The 18,504-nt window shown below is 25.1% G+C and overlaps 3 protein-coding genes and 1 long non-coding RNA gene across 7 annotated transcripts in view; 1 reads left to right on the top strand and 3 right to left on the bottom strand.

Annotated features, from left to right (window-relative positions):
• Nucleotides 1-2,515: 2,515 nt before the first annotated feature.
• LOC122860035 (bestrophin-4-like) lies at nucleotides 2,516-7,341 on the top strand. Its single transcript, XM_044163676.1, has 5 exons — nucleotides 2,516-3,274; nucleotides 4,379-4,699; nucleotides 4,794-5,128; nucleotides 5,208-6,195; nucleotides 6,269-7,341. Exons 1-5 carry the CDS (start codon nucleotides 3,204-3,206, stop codon nucleotides 6,609-6,611), a joined length of 2,058 nt encoding a protein of 685 aa, XP_044019611.1. The 5' UTR covers nucleotides 2,516-3,203; the 3' UTR covers nucleotides 6,612-7,341.
• A 1,984-nt stretch (nucleotides 7,342-9,325) lies between these two features.
• LOC122860034 lies at nucleotides 9,326-9,898 on the bottom strand. The gene is made up of 3 exons (XR_006374415.1): nucleotides 9,648-9,898; nucleotides 9,537-9,557; nucleotides 9,326-9,449 (listed from the first exon to the last, which is right to left on the bottom strand). It is a non-coding gene; the product is annotated as an uncharacterized LOC122860034 (long non-coding RNA).
• An 882-nt stretch (nucleotides 9,899-10,780) lies between these two features.
• Nucleotides 10,781-12,305, bottom strand: LOC122860032 (gustatory receptor for sugar taste 43a-like). Its single transcript, XM_044163671.1, has 5 exons — nucleotides 12,219-12,305; nucleotides 11,942-12,137; nucleotides 11,654-11,870; nucleotides 11,137-11,587; nucleotides 10,781-11,064 (listed from the first exon to the last, which is right to left on the bottom strand). The coding sequence occupies exons 1-5, from the start codon at nucleotides 12,247-12,249 to the stop codon at nucleotides 10,913-10,915; spliced, it is 1,047 nt and encodes a 348-aa protein (XP_044019606.1). The 5' UTR covers nucleotides 12,250-12,305; the 3' UTR covers nucleotides 10,781-10,912.
• Nucleotides 12,306-13,075: 770 nt separating this feature from the next.
• The window catches only part of LOC122860033 (phospholipid-transporting ATPase VB-like), a 28,278-nt gene continuing 22,849 nt past the window's right edge, over nucleotides 13,076-18,504 (bottom strand). For 2 of the 4 annotated variants that reach the window (XM_044163672.1, XM_044163673.1), the window contains 4 exons: nucleotides 14,354-14,629; nucleotides 14,118-14,286; nucleotides 13,684-14,037; nucleotides 13,076-13,566 (listed from right to left, as the gene is read on the bottom strand). In XM_044163672.1, coding sequence (XP_044019607.1) covers nucleotides 13,465-13,566; nucleotides 13,684-14,037; nucleotides 14,118-14,147 — 486 coding nt within the window. In that variant the 5' untranslated portion in view covers nucleotides 14,148-14,286; nucleotides 14,354-14,629 and the 3' untranslated portion in view covers nucleotides 13,076-13,464. The remainder of the gene's footprint in view (nucleotides 13,567-13,683; nucleotides 14,038-14,117; nucleotides 14,287-14,353; nucleotides 14,630-18,504) is intronic. The other 2 variants (XR_006374414.1, XM_044163674.1) reach the window with 2 other exon arrangements.

The following is an 18,504-nucleotide window of genomic DNA, read 5'->3' as shown; positions in this document are numbered from 1 at the left end:
CCGATATTGATCCATGCGGAGAAATGACAGCGATTTCGGAGGAAATTCGGAGAATTTTTTTTTTAAACGTTTCTCCACTTATTTCTCCGCATGGATCAATTTAGGATATCAGATTCATTGGAAAAAAAAAATCAGGACATTATCAGAACAATGGCAATCTCAATTGTTCCATAAAAAAAAAGCAGTACTGACGTGTACATAGATAAAAAAAACCCACAAATTATATATATGTATATAGAGAATAACAATATGAGGCCCGTTACAATCAAATCATCCCTTATACTTTAATAAATATTGGGTCTCTCAACTCGTCCACCAATAAGCTCACCTATCATTTTAAATTGCATTTCTCTCTGCCCAGTTAAAAAGATCTCATAGAAACCACGAAATAATATCTATATGAGAATTTAATGTGCATTTGGTATTTTTTAGTAGTTTCTATGAGATTTTTTTAACTGGGTGCTCTCCCCTATCACCCTTTACAAACAAAAAATCTATTAAAAATATTTATTTTGATGTAATTTATTTTTAATATTTATTTTGATATAATTTATTTTTTTTATTTTTTATTTTATTATTAATAAAAAAAAAATTAAACCTAGAAGTCATGTTATCTTGTGAGTTTATCACTTATCAGTAAACGAGTTGAGAGAGGCAATTTTGCAGTAAAAAAATAGCAAAAGTAGGGGATAATTTGATTGCAAGGGGTGATAGGGGAGAGCAGAGAGAAATGCAGTTTAAAGTGGGAGATCTTTTGGCGCGACTTGCTTCAGTGCCTTCTCGGTCGACGCGGTGGCCAGTCTTTTTATATTATTATTCTTTTTATTTCTATTATCCCCTTTTCTAACACAATCGATTACTCCAAATTCAAGACACCACGTGCATTTTAGTGAAAATAATTATTAATTAATCATCGGTAAGAATATGATGCAATAAATTTTAGAAAATTTAATTTAATTCAACTTATAAGTTTTTGTGTTTATTTTATTTTTGTCCTCTTTGTGTGTCGAGAGATGAACGAGCATAAGTTTTATACATAGTCACTAGTCAGCTGAGATTCCTTTTTTTTTTTTTTTATTCCTTTCCTACCTCACCGCACCCTTCACTAGCCAACACTTCTCTATGTATCCTCTCTGATGTCCCGCATTCCGACAATGAGCCTGCTCCTTCCGGTGTAATGATTATTAAAAAAATATTATTTAAACTCTTTATACATTATGATTGAATTATTTTAAAACAACTTGTAGATATTTATAACTTGGAAAAAAAAAATTAAATATAGAAAAAATTAATTTTTTCTATATTTAAATTAGTATATGTAATGTGATAATTGAACCGGTTTAAATGTCCTCAAAATTTTTTCACACATGTCAGCTGATTATTTCAACGCGCCAAACAGTCTGTTGCAAAAAAAAAAAAAAGAGGAAAAAGATCATGACTTGGTTTTTATTAAAGCTTTAATCATTAAAAATTATTTGATAAAAAAAAATTGGAGCAATTTTTATAAATTTAATTTATAACAAAGATAATTTCGAAATGAAATAAAAAAGAAAAAATTCGAATTTATTTTTGTAATTATTTTAATAATATTTGTTTATTTTTAAAAAATATATTTTTTATGCTAAACTTGTTCACCTTCTTATCTGACTCTAGGCAATACTGATCGTTTGAGTTTGACACGAGGTCATCAGCGTGGTTTCCTGGTAACGATATTGTGTTTATATCAAATGGAACTGTTGCCTCGTCGATGGGAAAAATCGACACTGTTGTGCCACAATATGCACGCAAAGAGAAGGAGAAGGAGAATGATTATGACTGAAAAATAGTTATAGTTGAATATATAAAAATTTTTATTTAATTTTTTTTTTTTTTTTTTATTCCTCTAAGGGGAGAGGGACTTTGAGAATTGTGCAACGTGATATGTTATACCAGTTGTCATCAACAAATTGAGGTGGAAGAGCTGGTTAACATCCATCAATCTTTTTCATTATTTTTTTTTAAATTCCTAGACTTTTGGTGAGTTCATAATTTATTTTAAATATTTCCTTAAATTGTTAATAAACTTTCAGGGACATTTTTATAATTTTTTTATTTATCTTACTAGTTTATTTATTTAATGATAATAAAATATTATCAATTTCTATTATCACAATGTGGGTATTTTTAAATTTAACTGATGGAATCATATCTTAATCGATTTTAAAATAATTTATATTTGTTATTTGATGTCATTTTGATAAATATAAATACATAAATAAAATTGAAAAAATATTTATCAGCTAAGACAGGTGAATTCACGTATAAATAATAATTTGTCGTTAGTTGGAATTTTGATATAAATCAAATATGTTCAATCAAAAAATATAAATAAATTTGTCAACTAACAAAATAAATATTTAAAAATAAATCAATTATTAAAAGATATTTGTCCTTCAAAATTAAAATATAGAAAAACCATAATATTAATTTAAATTGTATATAGAAAAATTAAAAATAATATTAATTTTTGTTTCAGTATGTTTAAAAATTAAAATTACAAGTCAATGGATTGAAATTTGCCTTAAATAAAAATGAAAATTTAGTGAATAATTCAAGTGAATTTTTGTGATAAAATAATTAAAACAAGTGTTGATAAAAAAAAAAAAAATAAAAAGAACTTTAAAAGGATCATCAAAGTCATCAAAAGTTATTATCACATTGTTGTCAATTGGTGTGTTTGAGTGTCAATAATAATCAAAAAAATAATATCAAGGTTTACTCATTGAATCACCAAATGAATTTTATGTGAACTGAATCACATGACGTCATATTATATAGAGTCAGATGGTCAGGATACTCTCGGGAATCCGGAAAAAATTCATCAAGATAATAAATAGCAAAATTGTTTATTATGTTTGTTGTCTAAAAAAACAATACCATCATCAGCATCATCATCATCAAATAAGAAATATTTTTTATTTATTTTAAAACGAAGGTAAAATCGTTTTTATTTATTTTTTTTTCAATAAGGATATTATTAATTGTCCTTGTCGAATGGGAACCAAGACAAGTGCCATTTGTAGAGGAAATATTTAATTTATTGAATTTTAATTTTTGTGATGCAACAAGACCAATTGATAATTTAAAAAAAAATAAGCAAAATAAAAAGGATAAAAATATTCATCAGATATTGAATGATCCTTGAATAAAGGACTAAAAATAAAATGACTGTTACATATACTGCTGAAGTTGCAACCTGTCGTGGTTTTGGCTGCTTCTTAAAATTATTACTGAGGTATTTTATTATTATTAATTTTAATTACAATTATTATACATTAGCAAACAATTTCATTTTATTTTTGTATTTCAACACTCACTTGTGTTTATTTATTTATTTTTTTTACTCGAGGAAATAGAGTAGAATCATTGATGGTAATTAATATTTGAAACTGTGGGTAATGGTTTGGCTCAAAGTCATTTATTTATTTATTTTTTTTTCATAATAAAAATCAGCACGAGATTGGTAATAAGTAGCTTGTGTGTACATGACGTGATAGAAATTAATTGCACACACATGCCGAACAAATGTGTGATTCAGTCATGAGAGATAAGATTAATTTCATACAAATTTTACAATTGTGTGAAACCTTCATTTAAAATCCTCCAGACATTAATAATTTTAATATATCATTACAAAACAAAATAATAATGTTTTATCACAAATAAATTTGAGTTATACAAATATTCAAAATAAAATACGATAATTATAATTTTTTTAAAACACAATTAAAGGTGCTTTGTTTTTTTATTTTTTATTTGTCATGTTGAGGTCGCAATGAACTGTCTGGCACACCCGTTTATTACCAAAATAGAATTTGTCATGCTCGTTGGTTCCAAGAGGATGTCATCGAACAACAAAATAAGAATAATTACAAATAAATACATAAATAATATAATGGCTATAAATCGATATTTTAAATTTAAAAAAACATTGCTAAATTCGTTTTTTTTTTACAAATGAATTATTAATTTATTTTTTTATATAATCATATAATTTAAAAAAATTAAATAATATACTTGGTAATATTCAAGCAAAATTATATATCCAAGAATTATATTTTTATCATAGGTCAGTAGAATTGTGGGTTAATAGATGAATAAATATAATTTTTAAGTTATTTTCTTATCGATTCGTTGAACTATTTCATGTTTAAAAAAAACACACGACATAACGTATGCTAACGGTGTCGAGTCACGGTCATCTACCCTGAATTATTATTATGATTTTTTTTATACTCTATTAACATATAAATAATATTATTATATTTGAATTTTATAAATAAATAATAATTGTATTTAAATTTTTTAATGAACATTGGTGGCATATTTATTTTTCTAGATGGAGAGCAAGTATTTACAAACTTGTATGGATGGATTTAGCACTATTTTTAACAATATATTATTCATTATCAGCATTATATCGTTTTCTTCTAAATAATTCACAAAAACGTACATTTGAAGCTGTTGTTGCATATTGTGACGAGTACAGTGATCTCATACCATTGTCTTTTGTACTTGGTTTTTATGTCAGTATAGTCATGACCAGGTGGTGGAATCAGTATATTTGTATACCTTGGCCTGACTCAATTGCTGTATTTGTATCAGCTACAATACATGGTAATGATGAACGAGGTAGACTCATGAGACGTACTATTGTCAGGTAAATCAAAAGAAAAAAATAGAAAAAAAAATATTTATTTCAAGTCCAAAGATTAACAATTTTAATATGTATAATATATTAACAATTGTTTCAGATATGTATGTGTTTGCTTGACTCTTGTATTGGCAAATGTATCACCACGTGTAAAAAAACGTTTTCCAACACTTGATCATTTTGTTGAAGCTGGTCTGTTACTTGAAAATGAACGTGTTATATTTGAATCATTAAATTCAAAATTTCCAAAACCAAGTAAACATTGGCTGCCAATTGTTTGGGCATCAAGTATTGTAACAAGAGCAAGAAAAGAAGGAAGAATACGTGATGATTTTGCTGTTAAAACATTGATTGATGAATTAAATAAATTTCGTGGTAATTGTGGTAGACTCATACATTATGATACAATATCAGTACCATTAGTTTATACACAAGGTAAATATTTTTTTTTCTTTTATATAATTTATAAATAAAATTACATGTCAACTAATGTATGTAATTTATTTTTTTTTAGTTGTTACACTTGCTACGTATACGTATTTTTTAACAAGTGTCATGGGTAGACAATGGGTTGAACAAACAGCTAGTGGTAATCCAGAACAAGCTGCTAAAATACCATCAAAAATTGATTTATATTTTCCAGTATTTACAACATTACAATTTTTTTTTTATATGGGTTGGTTAAAAGTTGCTGAAACATTGATTAATCCATTTGGTGAAGATGATGATGATTTTGAAGTTAATTGGATTGTTGATAGAAATTTACAAGTTAGTTATTTAATTGTTGATGAAATGCATCATGATCATCCAGAATTAATAAGAGATCAATATTGGGATGAAATATTTCCTGTTGAATTACCATATACTGCTGCTGCTGAACCATTTCGTGAAGAGCATCCAGTTGCATCAACTGCTGGTATTCAGCTATCAGCAGCACAACAAGAATTATTACCGTCATCAGTTAGAATTGATGAAATGATAAATGCTGGTTCTTATGGTGAAAAATTTCGTAATGATATTGCTGATGATGCTGCATCGGGTATTCATTTTATGGCTGGTGGTAAATTATCAAGAAGTGCAAGTAGAGTTAGTGCAAGAGATAGAGCTCTTAATACTGGTTCAACAGCAAGTAATATTGGTGGTTCATTACCAAGAGTTAATAGTATCACAAGTTTTGTTAAAAGAATATTTACAAAAGATGATAGACCTGATGGTAATAAAACACCTGGAAGAATTCCAAATTCAAGTTCATCAGCATCATTACAAAATCGATATGGTGGTGCTGGTGGTTCAATGAGAATTGGTGTTATTGAAGAAGTTGATGAACAAATGACAATGACATCAATTCGTCCAGAACATCGTCCACATGTTGCAAGTATTTTTCCTACTGGACCACCAATACCAAGTGCTCCAGTTGATGTACCCAGAAAAATGTACAGAAATGGAGATATACTGTCAACAAGTGCTCCAGCTGGTCCAGCAGTTCCAACACGTTATCCAAGGTAAAATAATTATTTATTATATTTTTTTTTTTCACTGAAAATATGTATTTGATTTTATTATTTATATTATTAGACCACAACTATCATCAAATTCAGCACGATCAAGTGTTGCTTATGAGTATGGTCCAGTTGAAGAAGACAATATAAGTATACAATCAGCATGCACATCAACAGGATCATCACAAGTTCCAGAAGATGATGAATTTACAAAATTAAAACTTGAACGTGATAAACAAAGACATGACAGAGCAATGAAAAAATTCGCAAGAAGTACCAGCGAAAATCAACCAACAAGTAGATCATCTGTTGATTTAAGTCGTGAAAATCTTTTACTTGGTGAACTTGCAGAGGCATCAAGAATATCATTTAGTCAAGCAAATCGTAGTGACAATTATCGCGAATCAGAAAATGTATAATAGCTTCATGTAATTTTTTTTACAATATTTTTTTTTGATGATTTAGTGATAATCCAGTGCCACATAGAAAATATTATATTATCAAGCAACTGTTGATTTGATATTGATTCACTAATAATATTTATAATATGTAGGACAAATTTTTATTGTTAAAAAAATTATGTAAGTATATTTTTTTCTTTTAACGTTAAATTATATATTTATTAGTTAATTAAATTTTATTATGTGTACGAACAATAACTAGAAAAGCAATAAGCTTCTATTGATTATGTTAATTTTAAATTGTAGGTAAATTTTTTAGCACCAATTGACAATTCAAGCCTGTACTTAAATCGTGTTTTTTAAATATTTATCTTCGTTGTATGTTTTTTTTTTTTCAAATTAGAAAATTATTTGTTAATTAACTATTTTATAAAAAATTTTTATATCATGATATTAATAGAACAGGCCAGTGTCTTGCGATAAAAACGCAATTACCATAAGTATGTACAAAAAAAAAAAAATAAATAATTAATATTTTTCTCGCTTATTTATCTGCTTGAAAAAAAAAATATATAATAATTTATAATTCACTAAATGATAAATTTTTAAATAAGCTTATTTTTTATAGTAAATTTTAAGCTCCATTTGGAGAAACACGCTCATACTGCTCATGTCTATTTTTTTTGCATTATAAAAAATTATCACAATAATGTAAAAATATTTTTTTTAATTAAAATTGACAAAAAATAATAATAATAAATTTTTAAAAATTAAACAATGGAATAGAACATTCCACTTTATTGATAGTATAACGTGGTGCTTTATTATAAAGTTTCATTCCGATTTTGAAAATAAAAAATAAACTAATTTAAAAAAAAAAGTCAAGCAAAAACTTATACCCAGCTGGAATGAAATAAAAATCAAACGTTATTATATTGTCAATATGTTGATTATTTATTTTAATACTATTATCGCATAATTTTTTCCTTTTATTTAAATAAAAAAACAAAATATTATCCTTAAAAATACAAACATGTAAATAAATATATATTTTTTCTTTTTTTTTTAGCATTAAAAACTTTTAAGGTACATTTTCAGCTAGATTTTGTGGGCGTGTCCTAAATAAAATCCTATGCTTTTTACATTGGAGATTTTGTCCTACCAACCCCAAAAAACCAAAAGTTTGAAATTTTCATGATCATTTTTTTTGTGTTAACAATTTATTTTTTCCATTATTAATTAATCTTATGCAATATATTCCAATAAAAACCAATTATATATTGATAAAAACAATTATTCTATAATATTTATTCATTTCAATATTGCACACAAAAATTTTTTTTTGTTAGTATGCATCACTGATTTGTATCAGTATGAAGTTTTTTATTTATATCCAATTAATATTTATTATCAATCTCAATTTTATATGGTTAATAAAAACATTTTAATAATATTTTCATTAATGTTTGCATTTATGATGCTCCATTATTTTGTAATCAAATTTCTTTTATGCAAGTTTAATTATTTTCCTGCTTTTTCAATATTATGGCTCTTCATTAGAAAATCAGTAAAAAACAACTTTTTACCACATATTTTTAATTAAAATAACGAAATCAGTTCTCTAACCCCATATAAACCAGGTATTAAAAAATTCCTTATTATTTTTACTATTATCTATCAGTTTTTCAATAAAATCTTATATTTAGAAATGTAATTTAGTTATGATCAAAAAAATTTCAAACATCCCCTCCCATAAGAGCCCATGTTTAACCTCTCTAAAAGTAGCCAAGTTTAATTAATTATTATAAAAAAAATAAGTCTGTAACATAATATATTATTTCACGAAATGATTTATCAATATTTCAATTACATACTGTATAAATTTCAAGAAATTCTTATATTCGGAAGGTAGCTGAGAATGTACCTTAAGTGCAGTTGAGTTGAGACGTGACGAGACATTTCTCAATAATAAAGTTGCATTTTTTAGCATATTACTTGTGCCTTTGGTATCATCAGCTTTTTGAAATTGGATTAAAATAATAAGATACGTCGTAACAGCACCAGCCATCTAAAAAATATTATTTTTTTTTTTTAAATTCTGAAGCATAAGTGTGTTCAATCGAAATTGGACCAATACTTAAAAAAGCAGCTTAGGAAAGTTGTACTAAAGCTGCTGAAGAAGAGAGACAACTTACAATTGAATGTACTGAAAATTTATGGTGGAAATAATAATATATATTTGTCATAAACTGCAGTTTATTAGAGATATGAATAACTAGCTGATTTACGTAGCTTTGCTAAATTCAACTTACGTTTCACAACTATCTAGTTCTTGTAATGTTAATTTACCAAGTGTCATTGATTCTGAAATTCATTGAACACAAGTACAACAAATAATAATCAATGCCTGTTATTGTTGATAAGCACATTTTATACGTCTTTGTATATTAAGTGACAAAAAAAAAAAATTGAATAATTAATAAACCTAACCTCAATCTTTTGTTCGTTAAATTCGAGACATTTCTAGAAGTGCATTGTGATTCCTTTGCAAAATTAATTAAACAATCAAGTTTGTGTTAAATAAATTAATCCAACTTGGGTCAATTAGTTTTTCATTAAATAAAATATATTCAAGTTGAAAATTAATCTAAATAATAATAATTTAAAAAATAAAATTCACCATGACCGCGTGTATAAAATAAAATTAATAAAAAGGTAAAACCAATGAATAAATTTTTTTTTTTTTTATTCAATCAATCATTTTTATATTTTTATTGAATTAAATTACATACTTTTTAATGATTATGTTATTTTTTTTTCAATAATTACTTGCTTTTCCCATAGGTTTTTTCGGTTCTGTAACAGACAAAACAAAACAAAAAATTAATGCATAATTTTTTTTTTTTTTTTTACATTTTATTTTAAAAAAAATTTAATAATTACTCTTTTCTTATGATGTCCACCCTGTAACAGACAAAACAAAAAAAAAAAATTAATACGCAATTTCTTTTTTTTTTCACATTTTTTAATTATAAAAAAAAAATCAATAATTACTTTTTCATGTAGGTATCCACGTCCCATCTTATTAGAGCGTACATCCCACATATCCCACCGATTATTAACGAGGTCCTACCAAAATTATTTGGGAGACGAAAACGACGAAAATCCATTTTTACTATTTTAGTCAGAGTTATCAATCAGAATGACCAAAAATGACAGATTGACAGCAGAATAAAATATAATAAGACCGGAAGCCCGTAAGCACCCGACAGATAAATAAATCTCGTACAGACAACGTATATACAAGCTATAGTAGTACACTGAAATATATTATATATGTAACAAGCATGGAGTTTTATAATTGAGGGGCGCTAGTAGTACCACGGTAACGTGCGCGACTTGTATCGCTTTTTTTTTACAATGCGCACAATACAAACATACTCTGACAAACGCTAAATAGAGCATTAAGTATACAGCTCTCAGGATTTTTATAAAAATTAATAATTAATTTGAAGAAATTAAGCAAAGAAATTAATGGAAAGTACTATTTATTTTTTCTTGGCTACGTCTTTTCCTTAGCTATTTTCAACACTAAATAAAACATTATACAGCTCTCGAGATTTTTATAAAAATTACTAATTTATTTAATTCCCATAATAATTTAAAAAACTATTAACAAATGGGTAATATTGTAAAGAAATTCATGTAGACTACAAATCAATATATTTAGTTTAATCTTTCTCTTAGATATACATTTACAAAATTCATTATAAATCATTTGGCCTGATAAGTGAGCAAAATGACTAGGCTATTTAATATTTAAACAATTTTTTTCAACTTCATAAATGGAAGATTTAAAATACTAAAATTTAAAAAAACGAAAAAAAATATAGTCCATATTTTTTCGACTGATATATTAAACTTGAAAAATTACTTTAATTTATAAATAAACCAAAAAATTCATATAATATTAATTTGTTCTTCTACATATAAAACTTAACAAATTTATACGATTGAAATTTATTAAAGATCTAATTCAGCCTTATTATCATAATTTTATTAATAAAAAAAATTATCAACTTATTACAACATGATCGGGTATGGAAAAAACATTAAAACCACAATTTTATTATAGAAAATATTGCCAAATCGTTGTGGAATTAATATAGATTATAAAATGGTCTGTGTATTAATTGAAGTGAAAAATATTCAAGTTGTTTACAAATTTCTGAATCCCATGTTGTACTTAATAATTGACTAACAAGAATTGCTGTTTTTTTTTGAATTTGTTGTTGTTGCATAGCATGGTTGAACAACCATTAACATTCTAAATACATGAAGAGCACACCAAAGTAATTGTACACTTGAAGAATTGGTAAACCAAATGCTTTGTTTATCAATATATTCGTGTCACACAATGATGAATGAACTGTTATTAATTGTGATATTGATTCAACCATATCACGAGTTTCTATTTATACAAAACAAAAATATTATTATTTTTATTAATAATTTATTATTAAAATTCAAAAAATATAATTACCATCTCCATCACTAGTTATCCAATCAGATATTTTTGTTGTTCTAATAGCTCTTCCAACATTCCTTGTTTCATTATCTGATCTCAAGTACCCAGCTAATTTACTTTGTTCTCTTGTTTCTCTTATCAAATGAAAATTTGTTTTCATCATTTTTTTACTGTATTTTAATAGACTCTCTAAATTTTTATTAAGCCTTAAAAAACGTTCATTTAAATTATAAGTTGCAACTGTATATTGTATTTCAATCATCATCGCTTGAATATATAAAAAATATATTGGTGAATAATTAATTGGTCCTTTATCAGGCATTTTTCTTTTTAATTTTGTTTGTCGATCCCAAGAATATACATCAAGACATGATATAAATATTAAATACGACAAAGCACAAGCTGTTAATATTATTGCAAATTTTTTTGTTTTTCTTGGTGTTATATAACTCAATTTTTCATCAGCCTAAAATTTTGTATTTTTAAATTTATTATTTGATCAAAAAAAGAGAGAGAATATTATGATACTTACTTCACTGAGACGTGTCATAATTTCTTGTATATATTTCCATCTAAATGGTGCACCAAGTACACCAACAGCTGCCAATAATGCAACAGCAAAAACATCACCAATTGTAACATTTAATGCAGTTTGATGTTTTAATCTTGTACTGTTGACCCAACCATCTCTCAGGTCTCTGTGAAGACCATATATCTCAGCTCCAATAAATAATAATAGCAGACAAACACTATATTAAAAAAAGACAAAACAAAATAATTAATTATTATTTTTTTTAGTTAAATTAATTTTTATTCTTACCCGTAAATAATGTCAATTGTATAAATACGACCAATGTATTTTCCAAATGCTTGTGATAAAAATCTGACTGGTAAAAGTCCTAGACCTTTGCTCAAATGATAAATTGGAAATAATCCTTGATAAATATCTGATGTTATTGGCTTCGTCATGGTTACTTGTGTCTTATTGCCACGATTTTTTCCACTGACTGAGAATCCTGCAATATTTTTTTCATTGTCATCACAAGTGTCCTTTCAATTGACACATTTATTTTTATTATTTTTAATGATCCACTCACTTGGTCTAGGCATTCTAGCATCCCAAGACATCTATACTCAATCGATTGACAAAATAATAATAAAAATTATGGAAAAATACAAAAATAATTTGAAAAAATTGTTTGTTTTTTAAGATTATATTTTTATAGAATTTTATTTAACTCAAGTTGTTCGTTTTTCACTTTTTATTATCATTGTCATCATTGTGTTGAATGAAAAATGTAATTTTTTTTGCATTATTTTAATCCATTTTTATGATCCATTTTCATAAAAATAGTTTTTATTTTGTTAAAGTTTAACATTAGTATATAATTTATTTATTAAAATTTTATTATTATTATAAATTTTCTCGATTTAGATCTTGGGCTTGTCGTTTTAATAATACGAAATTTTTCTAAATTGAAAATTAAATAATTTTTTTTTACATTCTGTAGCATAAGTGTGTTCAATCGAAATTGGACCAATACTTGAAAAAGCAGCTTATAATTGAATGTATTGAGAATTTATGTTGGAAATTGTAAGTTGCTTTTCGTTGTGTAAGATTCAACAGTTCTACTTGGTCCCAACACAATCTAGGATTATTTGTCATTAATTTTAGATCACAATAAACGGTTGTATATTTATATGTTTTAATTTCAATCTCCAATCATGGTAATATAAATTTTGATTTACCTATTAACATTTCAAGTTATTTATATTATCGGTAGAAATGATCATTAATCGAATAATATTTAATACTATAATTATAAATCAGTAATAAAACCAATAAAATAATATGAAAATCGTTTTATTATAATAAATTATCCAAAAAGAAAAAACATATAGGTACTTATATTATTTAAATATTCAAAGAAACAAAAATAATAATTTACTTAATCATCAGCACTCGATGACATTAAAGAAAAGTAAATACGAATTTTCGTTGCTGGACCATCAAAGCCAACTATAGTCCTGACTTGGTACTTGGTCTTGAAACTGTAAAATAAAAAATAATATTATTAATGATGTATATTTTTTACGAACATTTTATTGAAGAAATTCTTTATCAATTTGTTGATGACAACTGATATAACATATCACGTTGCACAATTCTCAAAGTCCCTCTCCCCTCAGAAGAATAAAAAAAAAAAAAAAAAATTAAATAAAATTTTTTATATACTTATTCAACTATAACTATTTTTCAGCCATAATCGTTCTCCTTCTCCTTCTCTTTGCGTGCATATTGTGGCACAACAGTGTCGATTTTTCCCGCTTGAATTCATGATGTCACGATGTGGCTGTGTAATCTTGACCACCAACAATACACCTTCGAAATATCATTTTATTTTCTGTCAATGTTCCAGTTTTGTCTGAGAATACATATTGTATCTAGATAATTCAACAGAATAATAAAAATACAATTATTTTTTTATATAATGAAATAAATTGTCCTTTATTAATAAATTAACATTACCATTTAAAGTTTATATTTATATATCAATTTACCTGACCCAATTCTTCAGTGATATTTAAAGCTCGACATTCAGCTTTACGTCCAGTTTCAGGATCATGAAGTTCAGTATCATGACCAATATGATAAACTTGTCCAACTTTAGCCATTTCCATTGTAACATATAAACTAAGTGGTATCATAACTTGAAGTATTATAACAAATGTTAAAAATGTTAATATACCCTCGTAATTTGAATTACTAAAATCTGACGAAAAAGGCTCAGAGGTAGTTGTTTTAAATGTTGATAGCCATAATTTACAACCAACAGCTCCAACAATACACAATACAATTAGTATCAAAACACACCATATTATATCAAGATTCATTTGTCGTTCTAATCTTGAACGCTGTAAAATAAATTATCAAAATATCATTAGTTTTATTTTTTTTCCAAGCCAACAAAAAATAACTAACAATAATAACTTACTTTATAACGTGGACCACCATTGTTTAGCATAGCTTTTGTTTCGTGACCAGCATAAACAACAATTCCCTCGATGAAATCCGTATTTTTTAATAAACATTCACGTAATAAAATATTTTCAGTTGTCACTGGTACTCTGGTACCATTTGGATGTACAACAGCTCCATAAAACCTTTTGATAAATAATTTAAAATTTCAATAATATTTAATTTATAAAAAATATTTATTGATATTATTACCTGTAAATTTTTGTGCTTGATTGATCAACTTCAACAACTGAGCGAAATTTTGATGGTTGAAATGTATCTTGAATATCTAAAAATCCTTTAACAACTTGTCGTTGTTTAAGATTTGTTTTACCGTCTAAATTACAATTATCCAAAAGTGCAAAACCCTGAGGATCACTGCTTCGTAATAACAATAAATCAGCTGGTACAATTTCATTGTTTGATAAATGTATAAGGTCACCAACCTTGACGTCTTTCCAAGGAATTTTTGCATATCGATTAACATCACTGAAAAAAAAGAACGAAACGAAATATATAAATCAATAAATCAATAAATAAAAATCATTTATTTATTATATTTTTGTATAAAATAATTCATTGAAAATCATGATGATGAAATGATAAAAAGAATATTTCAAGTTTTTCCCACTGTAACTCAAACAATTCAAGTCAAACACGTGAATTTTTTTTTTTTCTTTCTTTATCTATCTGTCTACCTCTCGTTAAATAAAAAAAAAGCATATAGAAACTATCGAGTATATAACATCTTGAGTGTGTGTTATGCCAAGAATACAACTAGCATTGTGGTGCCACGATCGAATCAATTGACCGCATTTTATTCTATTAAACTTTTTATTATTTTTTACATGCTTAGTATCTTCAACAAACCATACACAATTTAATTCAAATTAAATATAATATTGTTACATTATATTTAACATTAAAATTCATTATTTTATATATTTATTTCGACAAAAAAAAAAAAAACACTTGTCACGTGTTTTATTATTACCAGAACTTCATTAGGGATTTAAATTATTATTGTTATTATTATCATCATTATTAAACGAAGCCAAATGATAACCAGAAAAAAATTAACCAGCCTCATCTAATGAATCTATTATTATAATTATTGTTTGTCTATTTTTTTTATTTATTTTTCTAAAATCAAAATGAAATAATGATTATAAGTTGGGATAAATTTATTCACTCATTTTTCTTTGTTTAAATTTGTTTATTAATTATTTTTGATTTATTGTTGTTAATAGTTGCTGTTTTTTAATATTTGGTTTTGTCCATTTAAACTTAGTGTGTCTTAGAAGCCTCGAAGAAGCGTCCCTGAACCGGTCCGTGAGTATAAACTGTCGTACATAATATTTTTCTTTTTTTTTTTTTTTGCTGAATTAAATTGCAATGTAAGTCTATATACTCACAGAAGGCATAACATATTTTTTTATTTTAAAATTCTCCCTTCTTCTATCATCATCAATAAAGTCAAGTTACGCGCCATTGATCGACTATATGACTATTCCAAGACCAAGACCGAGACCTTAACAATTCATTGTAAATGTACTTGATTTTGTTTTGTTTAATTTTTTTTTTTTTTTTTTTTAAATTTGTTTTTTAACTTTTGTCAGGGACAAACGATTTAATTTTACTGTGCACGTTTTTTCAATCAACTACTGTTAATCAAAAATTGTTGGTTTCATATAAAATTCTTAAAACTATTCATGCGGTAATAATGACTTTCAATTCAATAAACTATATCCAAGTTTAAATTTGTCATTATGATATTTCTATAAGAATATATATTTTTTCTTCAATCTTATTCATTTGGATAAACTTTTGAATAAATAAATACTTCACATAGCATTGAAATATATAATTTAATTTCTTGATAAAAATTATTTAATTAAATATTCAACGCTAGCAATGTATATCGAAATAATATATTTAAATTAATTATAACATTATGAATATTTAAAAAAAAAATTACATGTACAAATATAATAATAAAAAATTCATAAATATATTTTTCATTAAATTGTATTTCTTGTGAGAAAAGTTGTATAAAAAAAAATCTATTTAATTTTCTATACAAGCAAATTTCAGATGGAGAAAATTTTTTCATAAACTTCCGCATTGTGAATTGTGATTGTGTCATTAGATGAATTGACATCCGGAGAATACGTTGTTTTATATATTTATTATTATTTATTATTCATTTTTTTTTTTATTGTTAACGACAATCTGGTATCTTGTCTGATTAAAATTGTGCTGTAGGGTTACATAATAATTTATTTTTTTTTATTACTTTTTAAAATGTAATTCGTTGAGACTGGTTGCAACAACAACAAACAGGGACTTGAGACGATCGAGTGTGAGAAATTGTGCGGGTCTTTGATTAGTTACGATGTGCAGATATACGATATATAAATATAAAATTATAATAATAAAATATAAAGCTATATAAGACACCGTAAGCGATTGTGTTTCAAGGACTCATTGAGTTTTGTCATCAAACAATTTTAATGATTTTACAATATTAACATATTTTTTTTTTTACCATATGTTCAAGTCTAGCAATAATATTTTTTATTTATCAACTAATTTAAGGTAAATATTTAAAGAAAAAAAAGTTAATTAATCAACAGGAAATATATTTATAATTATATATTTTTATCAATGAAATATTTATTTATCATAATATTTGAATTGATTTTTAAATATACAGAGAGTTTTATATTTGATATGATATGTTGATGACGTGTTGAATGTATATTTACAATATTCTAAAACTAATGTTAAAATAAAAAAAAAATTCAATTAAAAAATATCAATGTTTATTTAATATTCCCATGTAACGTCAATCTCTACTCATGTCAGATAGTTAACTATTGATTTTTCTCTTGAAAATTAAACACTACATTATTGCGATTCTGTTATCAAATTCAAAAGCAATATTATTATTTATTTATACAATATCAACTTCAAGGAAAAAAATAAATAAATTAACAATAAACATTAACGAGAAAATAATATCAATATACATAATAAAATTTAAATTAAAAAAATGTAGGAATATAGGAAAATGCTATTTCTTGTCGTGGCAGTACTAGTACATGACATTATTTTTTTTGGCTTTCAATTATTGGAAGAATTATCTAAATGACACCTCCAAATACCTCCAATATTTTTCTCTTCAGAGCCAATTAAACTAGACGAAAAAAAAAAAAACAATATAAATAATTTTTTTTCAAGATTTTCTTGCATTTTAATATTTGATGTTGACATCAGTAACAAAGCATAAAATAAATTTTTCAAAGATATCTTTATGGATGGAAAAAAAAATAAAATAATAATAATAAATTTATTGCGTCAATAAAACAATACTTTTTAATAATTAAATATACACTAAAGATGTATATCTGTTGTACCATTTATAGCTCTCTAAAATAATTATTATCTGTCCTCTTTTTAAATGGAAAAATAAAAATAAAAATCCCTTATTCTTTTCAGATCAAAAGTTGTAAATAATATGTCATAATAGTTTATACATTTATTAAATTAATGCTCGAATGGAAGTTAAATGAAGATAAAAATATGAAAAATAAAATTAAAACCATACGATAATTTTAAACGCGCACAAAATAAAAATCATAAAATGAAAGGAAAATAAATGTTTAAAAAAAAAAAATAATCATCAAAACAAGATGTAACTTTAAAAATTAAATAAAGACTAAGAAAAACTAAGAAAAAAAAAAATTATCAAAAAGTACAATTATGTAATTTGACTGAGTAAAACTTTTTTTAAAAAAAGAGGTCAAAATAATAAAGGAGTAAAATAGATTGTAACTGAATACTAAAAATAGCACACGAAAAAACACGCCAGATTAAAATCTCTCCTTGTTTGCTTCATTTTTTTTTTTTTTTTTTAAATAAATACTTCAAGATGAGAAATAATTGGTGATTTAATAAATTTTTAGTATTAATAAGAGTTTAAAAATAAAATCCAATGTTTTTTAGAAAATTTTGTAAATATAGGGGAAAATAATATAATATTAAAAAAAAAAATTTCACTATGACAGAATGAAAACCCAAAAAAAGCCCATAAAAATGAGCCCACCTTTTTTTAATTCAAACAATTATTGACAAAGTTGTGCTAGCTTAGGCTTAAGGTAGCACAACAATATACTTAAAAAAAAAAATAATTAAAAAAAAAAAATTTCACTATGATAGAATGAAAACCCAAAAAAAGCCCATAAAAATGAGCTCACCTTTTTTTAATTTAAACAATTATTGGCAAAGTTGTGCTAGCTTAAGTTTAAGCTAGCACAACACTGCATATAAAAAAATCTACAAAAGCCCAAAAATCGATATTA

This window comes from Aphidius gifuensis, unplaced genomic scaffold, assembly GCF_014905175.1.
Source record: "Aphidius gifuensis isolate YNYX2018 unplaced genomic scaffold, ASM1490517v1 Contig3, whole genome shotgun sequence".
In the NCBI taxonomy this organism is placed as follows: domain Eukaryota; kingdom Metazoa; phylum Arthropoda; class Insecta; order Hymenoptera; family Braconidae; genus Aphidius; species Aphidius gifuensis.
The sequence above is the reverse complement of the archived record's forward strand: the minus strand, read 5'-3'. Positions and strand labels throughout refer to the sequence as shown.

Bases quoted from the DNA above. Each gene is read 5' to 3' on its own strand.
- LOC122860032 (XM_044163671.1), bottom strand. From the start codon at position 12,249: ATGTCTTGGGATGCTAGAATGCCTAGACCAA. The intron at 12,138-12,218 runs GTGAGTGGATCA...AAAATATTGCAG, and splicing joins TGCTAGAATGCCTAGACCAA to GATTCTCAGTCAGTGGAAAA. The intron at 11,065-11,136 runs GTAATTATATTT...TTGTATAAATAG, and splicing joins GATAACTAGTGATGGAGATG to AAACTCGTGATATGGTTGAA.
- LOC122860035 (XM_044163676.1), top strand. From the start codon at position 3,204: ATGACTGTTACATATACTGCTGAAGTTGCAACCTGTCGTGGTTTTGGC. The intron at 3,275-4,378 runs GTATTTTATTAT...TTATTTTTCTAG, and splicing joins TTCTTAAAATTATTACTGAG to ATGGAGAGCAAGTATTTACA. The intron at 4,700-4,793 runs GTAAATCAAAAG...CAATTGTTTCAG, and splicing joins ATGAGACGTACTATTGTCAG to ATATGTATGTGTTTGCTTGA.